Raw genomic sequence first — 19,299 nt, 5'->3', positions numbered from 1 at the left:
TTCATTGTTACCCAGATTTTAATTCGTATTATCATTTTTGTGTCACTCAAAATACTTGCCGATGTTCCCAGTGCGGACATGCAGTCGACCTCTGACAACGGTGTTGACCGCCATGGCATTGTTGGTGGCATCGCCCATCTGCAAGGTTTCCTCTCCCATATGGTCGCTTGTCAGAACCTCCACCTCATGGAGCGCTTGCACTGCCGATTTACCGTGCCGCAACATGTGCTGATGATGACGAAGCAGAAAGGGGACATTGAAAAATGATTTTGGGTATTCAAACAAAAATACAGATTTTGGTTAAAGAGAATAATTAAGAACTAAGATTCTTATATTTATGAACTCATTCACTGGCAGACGTGCAAAAATGTGCTCACTCCACTGCCAGGGTTTTTGTCATTGTCACTCGAATTCCAACACCCAGAGAATATTGAATTTTAGGACTTCATAAACATTCAATACAGCGTTAGAAACCTTAGACTCTCTTGTTTCATCAGAGAAAAAAAACAGTTAATTCCTAAATTATATGGGTCTGGAGTTATATGAGATTGAAATGAGGGCGGTTGTCCAAAATATAAATCAATATATACATATTGGTTTATATAGGGCTTTAACTTTGCTGCTGTGAAATGTAAATTTCTCTACTGCGAGACTAATAAAGGCAAATCCAATCCAATCCAAAATCTGAAGCTGGAAGGAACAAAGAACAAATATGGAAAAAAAGGGAAATTCTACCCCCTGGTAAGGAAAAAAACATTTTCAGATGCCATGGCACCCAAACAAGAAAAAGCAAAACCCGAACATATTCGTTAATGTCGCACTACATCATATTTTCAATTTGTGAATAAATTTGTGAATGGCAGTGAATGAGTTAAAAAATACTGTTTGATTTTTTTTTTTACCATTTCATTGTGCATCTATTTTTTCTTTCTATTGTGCGGTGCAGATCATTTTTTTCACCCTCTTCTCTTAGGGCCACCCTCTTCATCATGGGAGACAAAAAAAGTTTTTTTTTTTTACAGTTGGGTGGACAATAAAAATCAAAAATGATTTATTTTATTTATTATTATTAGTTTTTCTTTATGTGGTGTGCTTTACTCACCAAGATACTGGTCTCTATAATATTATGCTCACACTATAAAATCTACAAATGTTGTGTGAATCAATTTTGGATGCACTGCAATGTCTTGATGGGGTGTGAAAACAGATAGCAAGTCTATCATAAATTATGCTCTATCGGCGGTGGTTAAAAAGTCCCAATGAATTGGAAGGAGAGCTTCTTCCTGTCAGAGCCATAACGTGGTATTGGCTTTTCTCAAACTGCAATGCCGCAAGCGTCTTACCTTGAGCTCAATGGCCGTTGAACCGATGAGTAGCAATGAGTCACTGTCCCAGATGTCAACATGCACGGTGTGAAGGGCCAGATAGCGCAGGAACAGCTTCTTCTCCCCCGGCTTTAGGAAACGCTCGTCGACTCTGAACTGCACCTGCAGCCCAGGAGAATCTGCACAAAGAAAGAGAATCATGTGTCATGAATGGCAAATAGGGAAATGACTTCTTGAAGGGTTTGAGAGCTGACATGTCCTCCTCAATATGGCACCTCTTTGTTTAGTGGGCCCAGTTTATTGTTTTCAAATATTTTAAAGTACATTTAGAGGATATTTATACTCAACCCAAGACCTCAAACTTACCTGATATATTTGGAGGGCCCACTTATTCCAGTATTAAGATCAGACAGACAGTAATTACTACGCTCCATATATTTCATGCTACAATCCTATATTTGTGTAGCACTACCGCAGCCAGTCAGTCGTATTACCACAGATAACATCATCCCATTCATTGGATGCAAAGAGTCATGAAATAAAATGTCAGATTCTGGATTCAGATTGTGACATGTGTGATCAACTTTCTGTTTGAAAAAGATTCAGCATTCAGCAAGAATGGTTGGAGCATTATTACCACACAATTGTTCATGTCAATGATGCAACGCCATTTGTATGAGCACCATCAAAATGTTTCTTTTTCACAGATCCAAAGTAAATTCATTCACCGTCCATCTGGCCAACCATCCAGGAAGTCTCCACTTGGACCCTTAATTTTCCCAGCATGCCATGAGTTTGCACCAATTGGGGAGCACGCAAGAGCTTAGCGCAAGAAGGACAATGGTGAACAAACACCGTGGGTGTTTTTGCTCATAAGAAGGAAAGGACTGAAAACATTGGCCCTGCAGGGGGCTGCACTGAATTGTATGTGCATGGATGTGCACGTGGGCCGGCAGACGTGGAGCGTGGAGCGACACCCAGCCGAGTGACAACTCACCCTGCAGCATGACTGCACAATCAGGATAGATTGTCCAATGTGTGCACAGCGGGTCAGGCAGCCAGAAAGTCATGCTGTGTGTTATTTTATATATATATATATATATACGTTATTTTCTGATTGAAGTGTCAGATGACAAAATACACACCCAAAAACAAACAAAAAAAAAAAATAAATGCTAGTTTCATGACATTGAAATCAATTGTTGCTCTGACTAAAGTTTGTTTTCCTTCAGCATGCCATCCCTTGACTGACCGCTCCCAAAATCGCATCCTGAGTCGTCCCAAGTGGAACAAAATTGTGTTGTTGTGAGTGACACTAGATAATAAAAACGGGTTGGGTGTGCTGCGACTGATGCCAATAAGGATGAGTCATGTCAAGAGTTTCACAGGAACAGAAACACAATCTTTGTCGCCACAACTTGCAGCATCATGGCACACTGATGCATGCCATGAGGCAACACTTATTCGGAGTGGGGAAACAAATCGTCTGATGGCTTGATGGAATGGAACAAGAGCGAACAAAAGAACTAAAATAATGTACGGTGAAATTTGATTTGTGACCAAAAAATGTGCATTTGGATTGAATTCAATAACAGCCACCATATGCTTGCTTGTCGTGATGCATATTGCCACCAACATAAAGTGAAATTGCAACTTAACACATTCACCGCCAGACGATGTGCAAAAATGTATCTACTCCACCTTCGACGCTCTTCTAGAAAAAAAGAGTTAATTCCTAAATTATATGGGTCTGGAGTTATCTGAGCTTAAAATGGGGGTGGCTGTAAAAAAATAAATACAATACAATACAATACATACTGTACATATTGATGTATATAGCTCTGTAACAACAGCTGAAGCTGTAACAAACTGCTAAGTTGGACAAAAGGCAAATGCTGCTGGCGTGGAAGGGAAAAACATTGACAGAGGTCTGTCCAGCGCATTATTCCCACACCCGCAAGAAAAAGCTAAATCCAAACAAATTCGGGAATGGCGCTTCACGTCACACCATTCATTGGGTTGTGTCTTCTGCTACGGTGCGGCTTATACACCGGAAGATATGGTATATTACATGGGAAGATAACAATTCAGCCACAGTCTTTCATCACGGTACATGGATGAACGTTGTCTTAATTTGATTCCATTTGTCATTGAAATTCCTTCCATTTTAAATCATTTGTTCAAGAGTCCAAACAGTCTCTCAACAAGAAGCAAAAGTGGCACTGAGTTTTCATTGTTAAAAAGTACTGTACAAACATCTGGACACAAATTACCAACATAAACCTAACACAAGTGATATGACTATTTTATATATGCACAGCGAAGAACAGAACCAGGAGAAGAACATCAATTTTTGACCCAATAACAAGTAGAACAAGACTGAAGTGAGATTGTGTTGTATGATGACACATGATGACCGTTTAAAACTCAGTTTAAAAGACACGGCACAACATTTGGGGCAGTCCAACTTCAAGCTATCATTCAGCTAGCTCATCCCCTTGCGAGCTATTCTGTTGACCATTTGTTTGAAGTCTCGAGTTGATTTGACTTCCAGTTGATTTCATCTCCTCTGCTGTGATTCCACTTCGACATTTTCATTTGAGCACAAAGAAAGATGTGACAGGTGCTAATATTCAAGAGCAGAATGGCACGTTAAATCCAGGGAGCGGCAATGAACCGACTAACTGCTAAATTGTACCCTTAACTCTTAATCCTTCAAAAGTAAGAGGGTAGATTTAGTTAGCGCTTTTGCTAGTAAATTGGTATAAAGTCTCCCCGCACGTGAGAATACTGTACAGTTTATAGAAAGAGTACATTAGGTGATAGAGTGTAGTTCCGCAGCAAAAAAAAATATTGACAGTGGTAATCCAGAATGTCTCACCGAGGAGGCCTATGGGGGTAAGAGAAGTAATGTTTGTGTGCTCAATATCACGCTCTGTCAGTAGCAGTCATATCTCTTCCATTTCATTAGTTGCAACATGAATGGACATCAATCACTAGCCGTTTGGCTGATTGAAAGGGAAGCAGCATCGGAGAACAGCGTGGAGTATCACGGAACTGGCTTGCGGTTTGTATGAAATGATTGGACAACGGCGAGCTGTAGAGGAGTGAAATGCACCGCCAGGTAACTTGCACGCACAGTATCAAGTTGTCCGCAGAAGAAATGGTGTTTTGATGTGGCTTTTTCGGGATGTTTTGACCTTTTATTCACATGCAAAATGCATATCGGATTTTTTTCCGGATCTGTGTGTATATTAGATTTCTGTTGTTGTGAATCCTTTGAAATAGAAAATATCTTGATATCATTCCATGTCACTTTCCCACCCCCCTTTCCCTCATTCAACATAATTTTCATATTACTTTGGAAACAAGCTGAGCATGTTAACGCACACACGCACACATTGTATTTACCGCACTATAATGAACTTCAAAGTAACGTATTTTCCGGTGTATAAGGCGCACCCAAAAGCCTTGATTTTCTTCAAAAGATGACCCTGCGCCTTATACGCAGATGTCCCTTATTTGTGAAGTAATATTGAGCCACTACAGGTCTCGCAACTACTGTCAGCAGCCACCGACTCAAATTCCTCCTCCCCTGTAGAAGAAGTAGTGCGTAACAGCCTCTATTGTAGCGCCTTATAATGTGGCGTGCCTTACATTTGGAAAACATTTATATATTTATACAGTATATTATACTTGGAAAACATTTTTTATTCATTGAAGGTGCACCTTATACTCCGATTTGCCTTGTGGAACAAGTTTGAAAATACACAGTTCTTTGGGTTGTGCGCCTTATACTCCAGTGCACCTTATACACAGGAAAATACAGTATAAGGTGTACTTTTGACAAATGGCCTATTTTCAAATACAGGGTGCACCGCATTGTAGGACACAAATAATAGAAGCTGAAATGGTGGCTTTGGTTGTGTCCACTACATAGAGCTGCGTGAAAGTGAATACAATAAAATAAAAAACAGCATTATTTGTATAGTGCTATAACAACTACTACAGCTGTAACAAGGCACTGAAATACCACTGAAATAATATGTCCACGAAATCCAAATATTGATCCATATATATGCCGTATGGGATTACAAAGTGCACTTGGGCTTGTAAGAAAACTGTGTGCGTGCATGTATGCGTGTGCGTGTGTGTGTGTGTGTGTGCGTGCAGTGTGTGTCTGACTTGTAGTTGTCAATTCTTAGTCCAAACTCCAAGGTGACACAGTGCATAAGAAAATGATCAATATCTTTCCAAAGCGACAGAAGATCATTACCAGAGTTGACAGAGCCGTCATTGTTGATGGAAGTCAGAACACAAGGAAGTAGCTCGCTTGTTTTCTGCTGTGCCTTGTCGCTGTTCAGCAGTCGAAGCTGCTGTGACGTGACAGGTGGAAAACGGTAGAACTGGAAGGTGAAGTAGATGTTGGCAGGCCATTCGGGACCAATCCCCACCGTTGGCATTCTGTTTAAAAAAAATCAGTTTATGAAAATTATGAAGTGTAACTACTTGGACATGACAAGATGTATGTACACAAATAAGAAAGGTATAGACTCATACATATAAAGGGTGACCCAAAAAGAAAGGGCCCCAACTGTTGAAATCACTAGTTTATTATATTCAAAACATCACATAAAAACACTAGGGTCTTTGGCCTTTGTTTTATCCGTTTTACAGCATATGTTCTCGATGGTTTCCATTTAGCTCCATTTTTTTAGGCACAGCACAAAGTTGTCCATGATGTTCTTACAGACTGAATTGGTAATGGGTCTCATCTCCTCCCTGATGGCTTTCTTGAGTTCCGTGATGGTTCTGGGTTTCCCTGCGTAGATGTAAAATAGCCTCAAAGAAAAAAATCTGGGGGCCTAAGGTCCGGGCTATGGGGTGCCCACTCAATATCAGTCCAGAAACTGATCACTCGGCCTCCAAAGTTCTCTTTCAGCCAACCACGAGACAGATTTGAGGTGTGAGAACTTGCTCTATCTTGCTGGAACCAAAACTTGCTCATGAGCGAAGGGTAGATGGACCAATTCATTCTAAAAAAGGGCCAAAGACCAAAGAAGTGTTTTGATGTGATGTTTTGAATACAAAAAAACTAGTTACGACCAAAGCTCCATTTCATTCGGACACAACACTAAGAAACGGAGCGTAATTATAATAATACATTTTATTTTGAGCGCGTTTCAAAGAGATGGGGCCCGTTTTGTTTGTTTGTTTGTTTGTTTGTTTGTTTGTTTTTTTTTTTTGGGGGGGGGGTCACCCTAGTATTCACCCTCTTCTATACTTTGGCTGACTATTCACTATTCTATCAGTGATCAAAAATTTAACAGGAAATCACACGAACAGTTAGTTTGCATCAATATTTTGGAAATTGCCAATTTTGCAACAAGCATTTCTCTATACAAATGAACAAAACCATTATCAGATTTTCATGTCTGAATTAATGTAGATAAATTTTAACATATACACTGTACTGTTTTATCCTTAATATACAGATGATAATTTTATGTTCAAATGTATTAAAATTAATAAAATCATGATGATAAAATGGATAGTCATTCATTTGTCTGGCGACAGGTATCCATCCATCTATCCATAAAATCACCCTTGATATTTTAAACAGTAACCAAATGCACACATATTTACCAGTAAACAAATTTCAGGTTGGTAAAAAAAAAAAGTATTCACTGTCAGCGCACACTTAGCAGATGACACTGAATTCGTACACTAAATAATGAAATAAACATCCGCTCACTGCGATTGGGCTGATTAGCAATCAGCAATCACCCCTCCGCTCCATCGTCAACACAGAAAGTCCATATTGCACGCAACACAAATGTACACAGCAGTGACAACCAAATAAATACCCTTTTGGGTTAATATTAACACATTTCAATAAACATAAAAATGCACTGAGAGGGAAAACAACAAACAAGGAGTGATATTTTTCTTGATGATGATTGCATTCTAAGCCTCAATACCAATTATGATTTATATGAAACTCGTATAGTGCATTAATGACATGAATATGAGGAGGCTGGACTCATTGTATGGGTCATATCGAATTAGTGAATTGTGTCTGCAATTATTGCCCCACCTCCAGCATGAAGGCTACAATGGGCTGATGACGCGCTGCTTATTTCAACGTTGACAGCATGTAGGTTCAGCTAAAAACAAGGCTAATGTACTCGGAGTGCTCATTTAGAGAATATCAGGGTGGGCAACAACAAAGAAGGGGCTTATTAGACTGCTGACATTGCAGACAAAAAGAGAGAAGGACACTGTGGGGCGAGCGCCGCATTGAACACGCATCTTCTAATTTCACCGAGAGGGCACCGGCTCTGGGGGCCCTTTGTGACGGCTTGCTGACAGAGGCTGCCCTGGCAGGAAATGTGTTTTTGCGAGAATTGTGAGCATATGTGAGCGTCCGTGTGTTTGAGCATGCAGCGGACATGTGAGTAGAGGATGACTGACAGAACTTAATGCCTGAGTGCATCAGCTCAGGAGGAGAAGGGAAGAGAGGGGAGGTTGAAAAAAAAGTCGTCTGGAAGCAGATGTATTTTTTCTCCTCCCTCGGATGCAATTGAAAAAAGCATTGATGCGCATTTGCAATGCATGGTCAGAAGTGTGAAATTATTAATATTTTCTTTCACGTATTATATTTTCTTTTTTTCTTTTATGTATTACATTCTCTTCTTTTCAAATAAGAGATGTTAACAGATCAAGTTTTCATGACTGTGTTTAAATGATTTCGATGACTTTTTGGCTCAATCAAATAAATGCACTGATTAGTCTCTCAATCTGTCTCAAGAAAAAAAAATGTGAATTTAAAGACAAATTTACTAACATTTAGTCACATGTCAAAATTCACCACGTAAAAGTAACCACAATAGTGTGACATGTGTGATCAAGCTTAACTTGCAAATTCCCTCAAGAAAATAGAAAGGCACATCTGCAAAATAATGCTCTTAAACATGTCACAAACAGCAGGCTTTACCTCGTAAATGCAAGAAACTGGAAGACCAGAAGATTCTCCTGCAGCGGATCAATTTCTTCACGTTGCGGATCAAAGGGCAACGGGTCTGTGGGGTCCAAGACTTCTGCTACCTGCCCTTTCGAATCCACAATATCGGGGAAGCCAGCAGAGTAGAGATGGGCCAGTGAACTCCTGGAACTGACTGTGGACAAACTGTGAGGAGAAGCGTTAAAAGAGATTGAGAGGGGCTCAACATGAAATTGAGTCTAGTACCGGCAACAAGTTATTGTCACACAAAAAAATGGCAGTCCACGTTGCCATGAAAGACGTTACAAAAAATGTTTATCGACTGCTGCACAGGCCTCAGTCAAGTAAATTGCAGTAATGTATTGTTCCTTCATTCGCTCCGTTATATTAGCTTCATTTTGGGACAGTCAGTTTTTCTCTAACGACAAAGACATCGAAAGAATGAGTCGGAATGAATTACAAAGAGTGAGGGGAAAATAAAATAGAGTTAGGATAGAGACTGACAGCAGAAAGTAAGAAAAACAGAATGCTGTAGCAAAGTGAAGACCAAAGACTTGCAGTATACATCTTAGATTTTAAAAGCGATTTTCTCATTGTATTCTTTTTGATTTCAATATCAGTCTGGGCTTTTGATAGAGAATAGACAGAATAGAAGTTATCATATTTAAAAATTTTTATGCTTTAGCTTTTATGCTTACAAGGCCCACAATGGAAGCACATAAAAATCTGGGTTCAATCGGAGGTGAACATACACAACCGTTAAACTGTCATCAGCATGTAGGAGATCTGGCCTTGGATGTAATTTAGGACTTGGTAAACTCCTACATAGGAAGAGCTCATTAGCCAGGCTACAAATCTATCGATTCATGGAAAGGGCGACCAATTAAAATGTCTACGTTCTGTAGTTTTATGGATGTTGGTGCTTGGAACTTCCAGGGACGTGGTATTCAAATCAAGAAGACTATGTTTTACTAATGTATCACTTAAATTTGCATATACTCTCAATGAATAGATTGGCAGAGGGCTGGTGAGTTTGGGCGTCCCCTGTCGGCAGTAAAAGACAAGCTTCCTGTGTTCGAACCTTTGTTCACAGTGTCCGAACAAACATCTCTGACAACTTTCCCTCAAACTACAGCAAGAGTGTCGGCAAAATCTCTCAAGCACAGGCACCGTGAAAGCACTCGAAGCAAAAAGACTGTGGGCAATGAAGTACACCCTGAAGAATTCCTCGGATAATCGTTCGTTATAGCTAATCATAGAACCACCTGTCTTGCGGCAGCCATCGTACCATTCATAACTTCGACTGTCAACGGTAACACCAAACGCAATACACAGATGGCTGACGCAAATGCGAGTGCAGAACAATGAATGCTAATGTTTGGGGCTTATCATAAAAATATTGTCTGTGGCCCGTTGGTAAACAGACTATTCCCACTGTGCAACAAAATGAAAATTTGACCAAACTAATTATGATGACATCAGTGTGACCGATGGATCATTGTACTTTCTCTCTCTGATTTCACACCCAGTCATCTAAGGACATCTAAGGAAGAGGGAGAGCAAGACAGGGAGAGTGAGGGAGGTAGAGAGAGGGGGAGAGAGAGAGAGAGAGAGAGAGAGAGAGAGAGAGAGAGAGAGAGAGAGAGAGAGAGAGAGAGAGAGAGAGAGAGAGAGAGAGAGAGAGAGAGAGAGAGAGATGGAGGGAGCAGGAGAGCATCCGCTAAACTGGTCCAGGGTCTGCAGTGACGCAGACTCTGCATTGTCTGTTGTGGTAAAGAACATCAATTTAGTAGTCAATTTCCCATTCCCACCCCCGCCTATGGTTACGAGTTGCAGGTCGTGACCAAGGACGAGATCAAGGGTTCAAACGGCCTAAATGAGTTTCCGCCACAGGGTGTCTAGGCTCGTCGTTTGAGATAGAGTGAGCAGCTCGGTTGTCTTTAAGTTTGAAGAGGAGCAAGATGAGGTGAATCAGGCATCCACTTAGGATGTCTCCTCGAACTTTTTCTGGTGAGGTGCTTTTGTCTCATCTTTGACATCTGTATTAGGAAGACTATATATGTAAATAAATCCTGTTTAGACAATAAATGTGATAAAATGATGTGATTTCTATGTCCTACTTCCATTTGTAGTCTATACGCACAAGGCAAAACAGTGTACACGAACAAACATGTGCTGTGCATAGTCACCAATGTCCTATCAGCCTGTAGCACTGACAGAAAGCAGTGTATGCCAGACACTATCTGTTTGGTGACTGGCAGTCCACCCAGTGCTCCTTTTGATAAGGAGACTTTAACAAATGTGGTCAGGGACAGAGAGGAGGGGTAGTCGTAGGAGTATGCAAAGGATTTTTAGAAAATAGCAATGTATTACTGGGTGTGTCATTCAGAGGATAGAAGGGTATCATGATTTTATGTGTCAATTATGTTGTCAGGGATAGAAGAGTTATATGTGTGTTTTGATTTGTTGGGGACCAGTCCAAGCTGTCACCTCGGATTGGTGACAACTCACCTGTGATCCTTGAGAGCTTTGAAAGGCGCTTGAAAATAACATTTATTATTTTATTATTATTATTATTATTATTATTATTATTATTATTATTATTATTATTATTATTATTGAGCATGAACAGATAGAATATTGGTTCACGTTTTCCTGAAAGAGTGATTTTTACATCCTGGGTAAGTGCTTCCAAGTTCCAACTGTGATGGTTTTATATTTGTTCAAATTAAATTTGGTTTTCTTTCCACCTGTTCTTGTCATCTGAGTCCCTTGCATCAACCAATTAACTCCCTCAACCTGTTGTGTCTCATCCAGGTGTTCCTTGTCGTCTCATCTGTTTGCTTGTATTTACTCCCTGGGGTTCTGTCTGTTCATGTTTATAAAATTTACGGGGCCAGACGCCACCGTCCTATAGAATATATATATATATATATATATATATATATATATATATATATATATATATATATATATATATATATATATATATATATATACACACACACACCCCCACACATATATACAGGTAACGTCCGAGTTACGACCGGGTTCCGTTCTGACAAAACGGTCGCAAGTCAAACGGTCATAAGTCGACATCAATTCAAAATGTTGAATAGAGACTGCGTGCTAATTGACTTGCAAATGATCTGATTCGGATGCCACGGGTGCGGGCGGGTGTGGGTCTGGGTCGCCAGTGTGCGACCAGTTGCCTTCTCCCGGGCGGCGGCGAGAACGCGGCGGCGATGTTGTCTGTGCCGGGGGACCCTCCGCCCATTCTCGTCACGCCGGTCCCACGCACCCAAGCGCCAACGCCCGTCTCGGCTTTCGCCCTGGCCGTTGGACACCCCCCCCCCCTTCCGATGTCATCACACGGTCGATTGCTGTGCGAAAGTGAGATACCGGCTGGCCCAAATTGTGCTGGGAGGGCATTGCGGTGACTACCGTGGAATTAAAATAAAATTTAAAAAAAGAGGGTCTGGTGGTCGTGGTCGTAAGTACGGGTGGTCATATGTCACACCGGTCGTAACCTGAATGTTACCTGTGTGTACATACAGTACATGTTTTTAAATACTGTACACATATTGTTTGAGTGGTAACGTACCGCGGTGCAGTCACACCCGCTGTGATGACAGGGGCATGGACAAGGGTGAATGGAAGTTCCTGAAGTTGGTCTCCCTTGTGTTTCGCTGAATGCATCCCATCTTTTACTGGCTGAAGGTCCATGTCAAGGTGTGTCGTGCCACTGAGAGCTGAGAAGGCCTAAAGAGAATCGGCATGCAAGTATGTCGTGAGCGGCGAGAAAATTCTACTTTAAAAATAAATGTGACTGTGTCAAAACATAGCAGGGCCATGCTATTTGCAAACACCAACATTTTCATATACAAGAAGTTCCTGTGTGAAGTTGTGCAGGTGTTCCTAATGAAATGTCCACAGCGTGTCGACGCCTAATCCCTATGGGTTAGCATGTTCCAATTAGACAAAGCGGCTTTCATAGGAAAACTGCTGATCCTGTGCTGCACATACCGACGACTGGGGGAACAGGTTAGCCTAACGTAATTTCTGGAAATGATTCAGTAATTATACACAGCTCTGTCTTCCTGGATGGAATGATGAGACTCGGCAGGTACATAAAGCCGGTTAGCAGCGAAACGCAGTTAGCTACGTTCACTAGTATTTTCCATCATCATGTTTGATAGCCCAATACGTCGATCGTGATTAACTGCTCAACTGTTCCCAAGTCGATGCTGAGGAGTGTGACGGGAAAAAAAAACAAAGAAATAATTATTTGTGTTTCTGTGTGTGTATGACAAATATATGTTATATATTTATATCACTGCACTTTTGGCATCATTAGCAGCCTATCACTAACCTTTTCCCAAAATGTATTTAAATAAATAAACAAATAAATACACAGAAAATAAATAAATAAATGTGTGTGAGCGGTCAGCGATCTACAATTGCAGCGGTTGCTTTTCACAAATTCCCAAACTTTTGTATCTACTTTATTTTTGTGTTTCGTTCATCTTAGTTGCCGTTGTAGCTATTGCTAATTAGCATGCCTGTGTTAATGCGTGCATGTCGAAAAGTATATATTAGGTCAAAAAAAAACAGGTAGGGCTTAATTAGTCGCATTTGCCATGAGAAAAATATCTGACCCGTATCGTGATTTTCAAAAATATACTCCCACGTTTTTGAGACATAAAAGGAGCTATAGAAATGCATCTGCAAATCTAAAAATAGATGAAAAGGTGAAATGTGATGCACACAGCAACTTCAGAATATCCACAGGCAAAGAATATGCTTTGGGGCTGAAGTTTAGTTATTCATTTGTATTCAATACAAGCGTAACACCGTAAGGATGTATCTTTGAACTCGGCGAGTGACTGTACGTGTATACTTTCATCAAACTGATTTCGCAGCACACTGCGTATTTCGCACACTGTGTATTTTGCACACTGTGTCGGCTGTGTACAGTATTTGTGAAGGGCTCCAGGCCTGTTTTCTCACTCCACGCATGTGTACTTACCTGCGTGTGTGTATTTTGCGCATGTCTGTTAACGCCCGGGGAAGGAGATCTCGCAACATGTGACGGCCAGCGGGCCAGCGTTGTTGGAGAAGACTGGAGAAAGGAAGGAAGCGACTGTTGCCACGGCAACCGTGGGCTGGAATGGCTGACGGTCGGAGAGCGTGAGGTAGTTGTCAGTTGAGACAGTGAGAGCTGAAAGGAAACACAGGTGAATAGTTCTTATCGTGTTACAGTTTTTTTTTTGTTTCTTATTGTGTTATGATGAAGAACAAAAGGAGAAGCTTGTACTTCTCCAACCTCAGATGACAACAGCAATGTTGAAAGTTACAAATGTTCGTAAAACTCAGCTTGTGGATTCAGGAAGGTTTTTGATGAAAACAAGAAAACAGGGAGTGGATGGTGGAAGGTTGTTGATGAAAACAAAACCCTTAGATTAAACGGGCTTGTCTAATTTTTTATACATAAGTGGTATTTCCCGCTAATTTAGAGTCGCGCAATCAACGCTTACTCTCCTCGTTTCAGGATTTTAACAACTCAAATTGTTACAGTTTAACGTCTGCTTCAAACGGCATCATCTCTGTTGTAAAACATCTGCAGCATGCAGTTGAGTTTCCCAGCCAATAGCGCAAGAGCCACGATTGTAGCACAACCATTAAAGTTAAAGATCCAGAATATGTCCATTAAGAAGTACTTGACTGCCTAATTGTGCGATGTAACCTGAAATGTTATCAACTTAATTTAAACTCCATTCACTTTTAAATGGTCACAAATAAGTGCTCCACAGATTTTCTTCACTGTTAACAGAATGTTTAAAATTATTTTTTATTTTTCTCTACGGAACAATTTTAATGATGGATGACTTTGTTTGAGGGGCAATTTACCATTTTTGAGAGGGAGATTAACACCAGGCACCTGTATCAAGGATATTTGTCAACAATAAATATACACGACAATATCGCAATATCAAATATGATTGTATTTAATTAAGTATTTACTGAAATCCGATTGAAAAACTGTGTATTGGTATAAATTACGGTCAACCCCCTCCATTACATTTTCCGGGTTCACAGTCCTGGTATTGTAATGTTTTTATTTGCATTCATTTTTAATTGTTGTCGTTTTTTGGCAATTGACGACTTTTTTTGAGTTGAACTTCCACGTCACGTGAAAAAAATATCTCTATTTATCAATTGGGCGAATTGGAGCGTCATTCTTTTGCTAACCGCTGTTTGTAGTTGCGTTGCCCGAAGGCCTCAAATGACTACCTAGCTATAGCCTTGCGATGAGCTCGTGATGTAGCAAGCTAGCTGACAAAGTGTGTTTAGTTTCTTTGGTGTTAATGAAGACGGTGAATTGCCGCAGAATCATCTTTAGTGGACATGTTGAACACCCCAAGAGATGTAACTTGTAAATATTGAATTATGTAAGAGTAGCATTGTCCAGTGGTACATGTTTCTGAGAATATTTCGGGTCATCGAGCTAAGCTAAAGTGATCAGTAGTGAAATATAATACAATGGTGGTTGTGTTTTTAAAGTGTTTCCCAAAATTTAAAATGAAATAGTATATACAGTGTGTTGTTAAATTGAAAAAAAAAAGTGTTAGCTCCAGACATCAGCAGAGCTCCAGACTGGTGACAAAATGGTGGCTTTCCCTCCTAAAATTTGACACACATAATTTCCCTGTCAACCGTACTGACTTTTAAAATGATTTTCCACAGCAACTATCATAGATACGATGGTAGTGAACCCAAAAAAGCAGGGGGTCAGAAGAAGCAGGGAATAATGAACAAAACGTATTAAGAAATATAAATAAATAATGGAATAAAAAAAAAACACTTCTGTGAGTACACTGGAAAAATTACGTAAATAACACAACCTAAGTCAATAATGCAAACAAAAACATCCAATCCCTATGTCACAAGAAAACACAAATGTGACGGCAACACAAACAAAATGACATGAGAGGAACACAATGATATGACAAAAATTGGCAGAAGGCAAGAAAATAACACGTAAACTGACATGACAATAAGGAATCCCTGAACAAGACACAATGGAGTGAGGGAACTGATTGGTTGACACAAGGTACGGGTGGAAACAAAACAAAATCAGGAAGATAAAAGCACACGAAGAAACAAAAGTATGAAATAAAATGTGATCCTGAGATGGATATGTCTATTGTTTACCTCGCCTCTTACCCAAAAGTTTGCTGCCAGCTCAATGGGGACACCCAGTAGGGTAGCTTGATGATGGATGGATATTAATCATCATTTCTGCTGGTCCCACCACAATCCAATCTTTTCTCTTCACCGCTACCAATGTCAAATACAATGCTGGCAAAATTTATCATCAGCTCAAACCACAATTTTTAGCCTATTTTGTCATGGCTTATTGGTCAAAATGTCCTGTAAAATCGGGAATGCTCTCAACAAATGTCAACTTTTCAAACTCATGTCATTTGTCAACAAGTGTGAGCTCACTGAGATTGAGCCGAAACACTGGCAAAATAATACAGCAAATAAATTACAAGTGGCATTGCTACGGAGTCTAATTTTCTCATTCAATCATACCAAGAGGGCAAAAATCTCCGTATCACCTTCTGGATTCCTGGGAAAGCATGTCAGCATGGATACAGCGTGTGTAGGATAACGTGTGCACTGCGTACATGAGCAGTCTGCGGTTTCCCTGTGACCCCGAGAAGGTTAAACTGAGCAGAAAATTGGATGGATGGACCAATGTGTCCTTCATGTGCAGCAGGCGTCGTTGCCCTGTACAAAAAGCCTTGGAAATGTTGTACAGAATATGGAGACAGACTGATGCCCATTTGGTAAGGATGAGGTCAGCGTAATTTTAAGAACAAAGGGTGAAGCGGCCAAACACACAAAAGAACATATTAGCTAGGTGTCAGAAAAGGACTACTAAGCCAAAGTGTGAAGAATCGGTGCTGACAGAAACAAAGCAGAGGTGATAATAGACTGTTTTACACTCAAATCATTCTTTCATCCATCCGTCTATCTGTCAACCTGTTTGGGGCAGCAGAATCGGACAGAGGCTGCAGTCGAAACGCATGTCAGATCAAAACTTACCATTTCAAACAGCAACATTTTAAGCTCATGCCGCAGGGTGAAATGTTATTTTTCAATACTGTTGTTGAGTTTTCTTTATATTTCAGATAGCACTTGGCTGATCCTTAGGGTCAGGGATTACGACAGTTATTGCACATCAAGCACATATCAACAGTCAAGGATTCTTGGTGACATTGCTTTCACATCCACCTGAATTCCAAATTAGTCGTTAGCGTGTGTGTATGTTTGACATTTAAAAAAAGTCAAGACTGCTTTTAACTCATTCACTGCCAGACGTGCAAAAATGTGTCCACTTTAGTGCCAAGGTTTTTTTCATTTTCATTCATATTCCAGTACCCACGGAATATTGAATTTTTGGACTACATAAACATTCAATGCAGCGTCAGAAACCTTAGACACTCTTGTTTCATCAGAAAAAAAAGAGTTAATTCCTAAGTTATATGGGTCTGGAGTTATCTGAGCTTGAAATGGGGGCGGCTGTACAAAAGGCAAATGCTGCCCCTTTGTAGGAGGGAAAAACATTGCTCGAGGTCTGACTAGCGTTTTATTGGCAAGAAAAAACAAAACCCGAACAAATTCAGGAATGGCGCTCCACGTCATATTTTCAAGTCCTGAATAAATTGAATGTTTTAATCCGGGTAAACAATTTTTGATGGTGGTAATCATCCGACGTCAAATGTGGTGGAGCAAAAATATGTCACTGTGACTTAACAGAATCAAGGAAAATTGAGCAGGGAATAATTAAACACATCGTTCAATGCTTTAAACAAAATGGATTTTGACTTTTGCAATTAAAAAAAAAGGGTTGTGGAGCAGGAAAGTAATCACAGCTGTCTTCTCGTTTCAAGAAAAGAGGTGTAATTACATCCCTGCATCTTTGGGGAGTCAATACTACAGAGTCTGGCAGTAGTGCAATAGAAAGGCTTCCTTTCTTAGATAATACCCCTAACATTCATAGCACAATGCCGTTTCATCAATCACTGCTAAATGGCCACTATCGGTGGTTTGAAAAGAAAAATGAATATGGCGGTACCCCGCAATTTGCATGCACCAATAGTAGCAGAGTTTGTAATTTAACGACCATATAAACTCCAAAAGTCCCCAAAAAAAACCTTGAGTTGAACTGTCATCCAAAGAGGGTCAATTATCATATTTTCCCTGGTAACCTGGATGGATGGATGGATGGATGGATGGATGGATGGATGGATGGATGGATGGATGGATGGATGGATGGATGGATGGATCGATCGATCAATTGGTGGGTTTGGATGGATGGATGGACGGATGGATGTAGGGGCCAACAGTCACAGACAGATGTTATGAAAACCATTTTTTCCACACCTATAAGGAGTACCTAAAAGCATTACATTTTCCTAAAAGGCCCCTTGGGCCCTATAATCCGATCTGCCATATATAAGGTGTTTCACTGTCTCTTTGTATCGCCATTATGTTGTTTCACTGATTCCTCCGCCATCTCGTGTTGATTATTAGCAAGAACAATTTAAAGGAGTTCTCTGCCCTGCACTAATCGACATGTGCATTTGAAAAACACACTCAAACAGACATATAATTGGTGAGCTCTGCACAGCTGTTATGAAATGAAGATAATACGAAAAGTGTAGTTGACCACTGACTAAACAAAGGAAGAAGGGGCAAGCATGGATATTTAGCCCCTCGTGAATGTGAGTTCATGAGGTTTGTGTGCCTTTTTGATGAATCAACTGTTTTGCTTTTCATTTATTGTGTTCCAATGCCATTTTTATTCATAAATTTAATCTCCGTGTTTGTGACCACTTCTGCATGGCGTGTGATTTATATAAAGAATGTTGTTGTGTTGTATTGTATTGTATTCTTATTTGCATAGCTCCATCTAATAATAATAATGCATTTTATTTCAAGCACCTTTCAAAGCTCTCAAGGACACTTTACAGTCACAGACAAGCATAGATAAGCAGAGCAGTATTTTCATCTGTGCTGTATGTCATGTATATTAGCATATTTCACAATAAAACTGACTTTGACTTTTAACTCGATAGATACAATACTAAATAAAATACAATTATAAATAGAATACAATAAATAAAACACAATTATAGTGGACGTCTAACCTAACCATAGCCACTATTACAGCTTATATTCTTTGTGCGGTGTGCCCTCTCTGTGATAACAGTTTTGAAATTGGCCATTCATTTAAGGCACACCCTTTAATTCAAAATGTTTTATTGTGCAGAAAATAATGCCGTATTGGCATTGTTCTTGCATCTTCACACCGTAGAGCAACGGCAGGTGTTTCTGCGCACAGCAATGAACTCTTGCAGTGCTAAAAAAATTCGAAATGAGTCAAAGCGAGACTTTCATCAAGGTATAGGAGACAACATTGCAGTCTAAGTATTTCTCATTAAAGACATTTTTCAAAAAAATAGTTGTGACTTGGGCAGTAGAAAAAACCAGTTCAGCCCGTGCCAGCAACCCACTGCTGCAAAATCTCAACAGCACTTGGATTAAAGGAATACAAGGATGTCCACGAACTACATCGGATGTGAATGCAAGATGATATCATCGACATGGAGTAAGTCAATGGCTCGCCCAAACATTGGCTATAAATACCACAGCATAATTAGAATTCTGCACAGCAGCAAATAAGAGGGCCAGAAATCAATAATGTATGCAAGAGAAAGTTGTCAGATCAAACAATGGCTGCCGACATAGTCGGAGAGAAAGGCTTGTTTATGCGCACCATCCCAGAAAAGGATGCGATTGATTAATCAGCACTTGACTGCCATGTTGACATGGAAAGAAAAATTTGTTTAACAGGAAATGGAAATGGGTTTAGTTGGTTGAAACACTTGTTTTTAT

General features: G+C 40.1%; 1 protein-coding gene across 5 annotated transcripts in view; it reads right to left on the bottom strand.

Annotated features, from left to right (window-relative positions):
• The window catches only part of nphp4 (nephronophthisis 4), a 111,095-nt gene that overhangs the window by 32,316 nt on the left and 59,480 nt on the right, over positions 1-19,299 (bottom strand). For all 5 annotated transcript variants that reach the window (XR_016116875.1, XR_016116877.1, XM_089011825.1 and 2 more), the window contains exons 12-17: positions 13,358-13,549; positions 11,933-12,090; positions 8,323-8,514; positions 5,602-5,789; positions 1,344-1,504; positions 60-228 (exon numbers count right to left, since the gene is read on the bottom strand). Coding sequence is in view for 3 of the 5 variants with exons in the window: in XM_089011825.1 (XP_088867951.1) it covers positions 60-228; positions 1,344-1,504; positions 5,602-5,789; positions 8,323-8,514; positions 11,933-12,090; positions 13,358-13,549 (1,060 nt within the window). In the remaining 2 variants the exon portion in view is untranslated. The remainder of the gene's footprint in view (positions 1-59; positions 229-1,343; positions 1,505-5,601; positions 5,790-8,322; positions 8,515-11,932; positions 12,091-13,357; positions 13,550-19,299) is intronic.

This window comes from Hippocampus bargibanti, linkage group LG01 (assembly GCF_051943395.1).
Source record: "Hippocampus bargibanti isolate YZ-2025 linkage group LG01, ASM5194339v1, whole genome shotgun sequence".
NCBI classification, from domain to species: Eukaryota; Metazoa; Chordata; class Actinopteri; order Syngnathiformes; family Syngnathidae; genus Hippocampus; species Hippocampus bargibanti.
The sequence above is the reverse complement of the archived record's forward strand: the minus strand, read 5'-3'. Positions and strand labels throughout refer to the sequence as shown.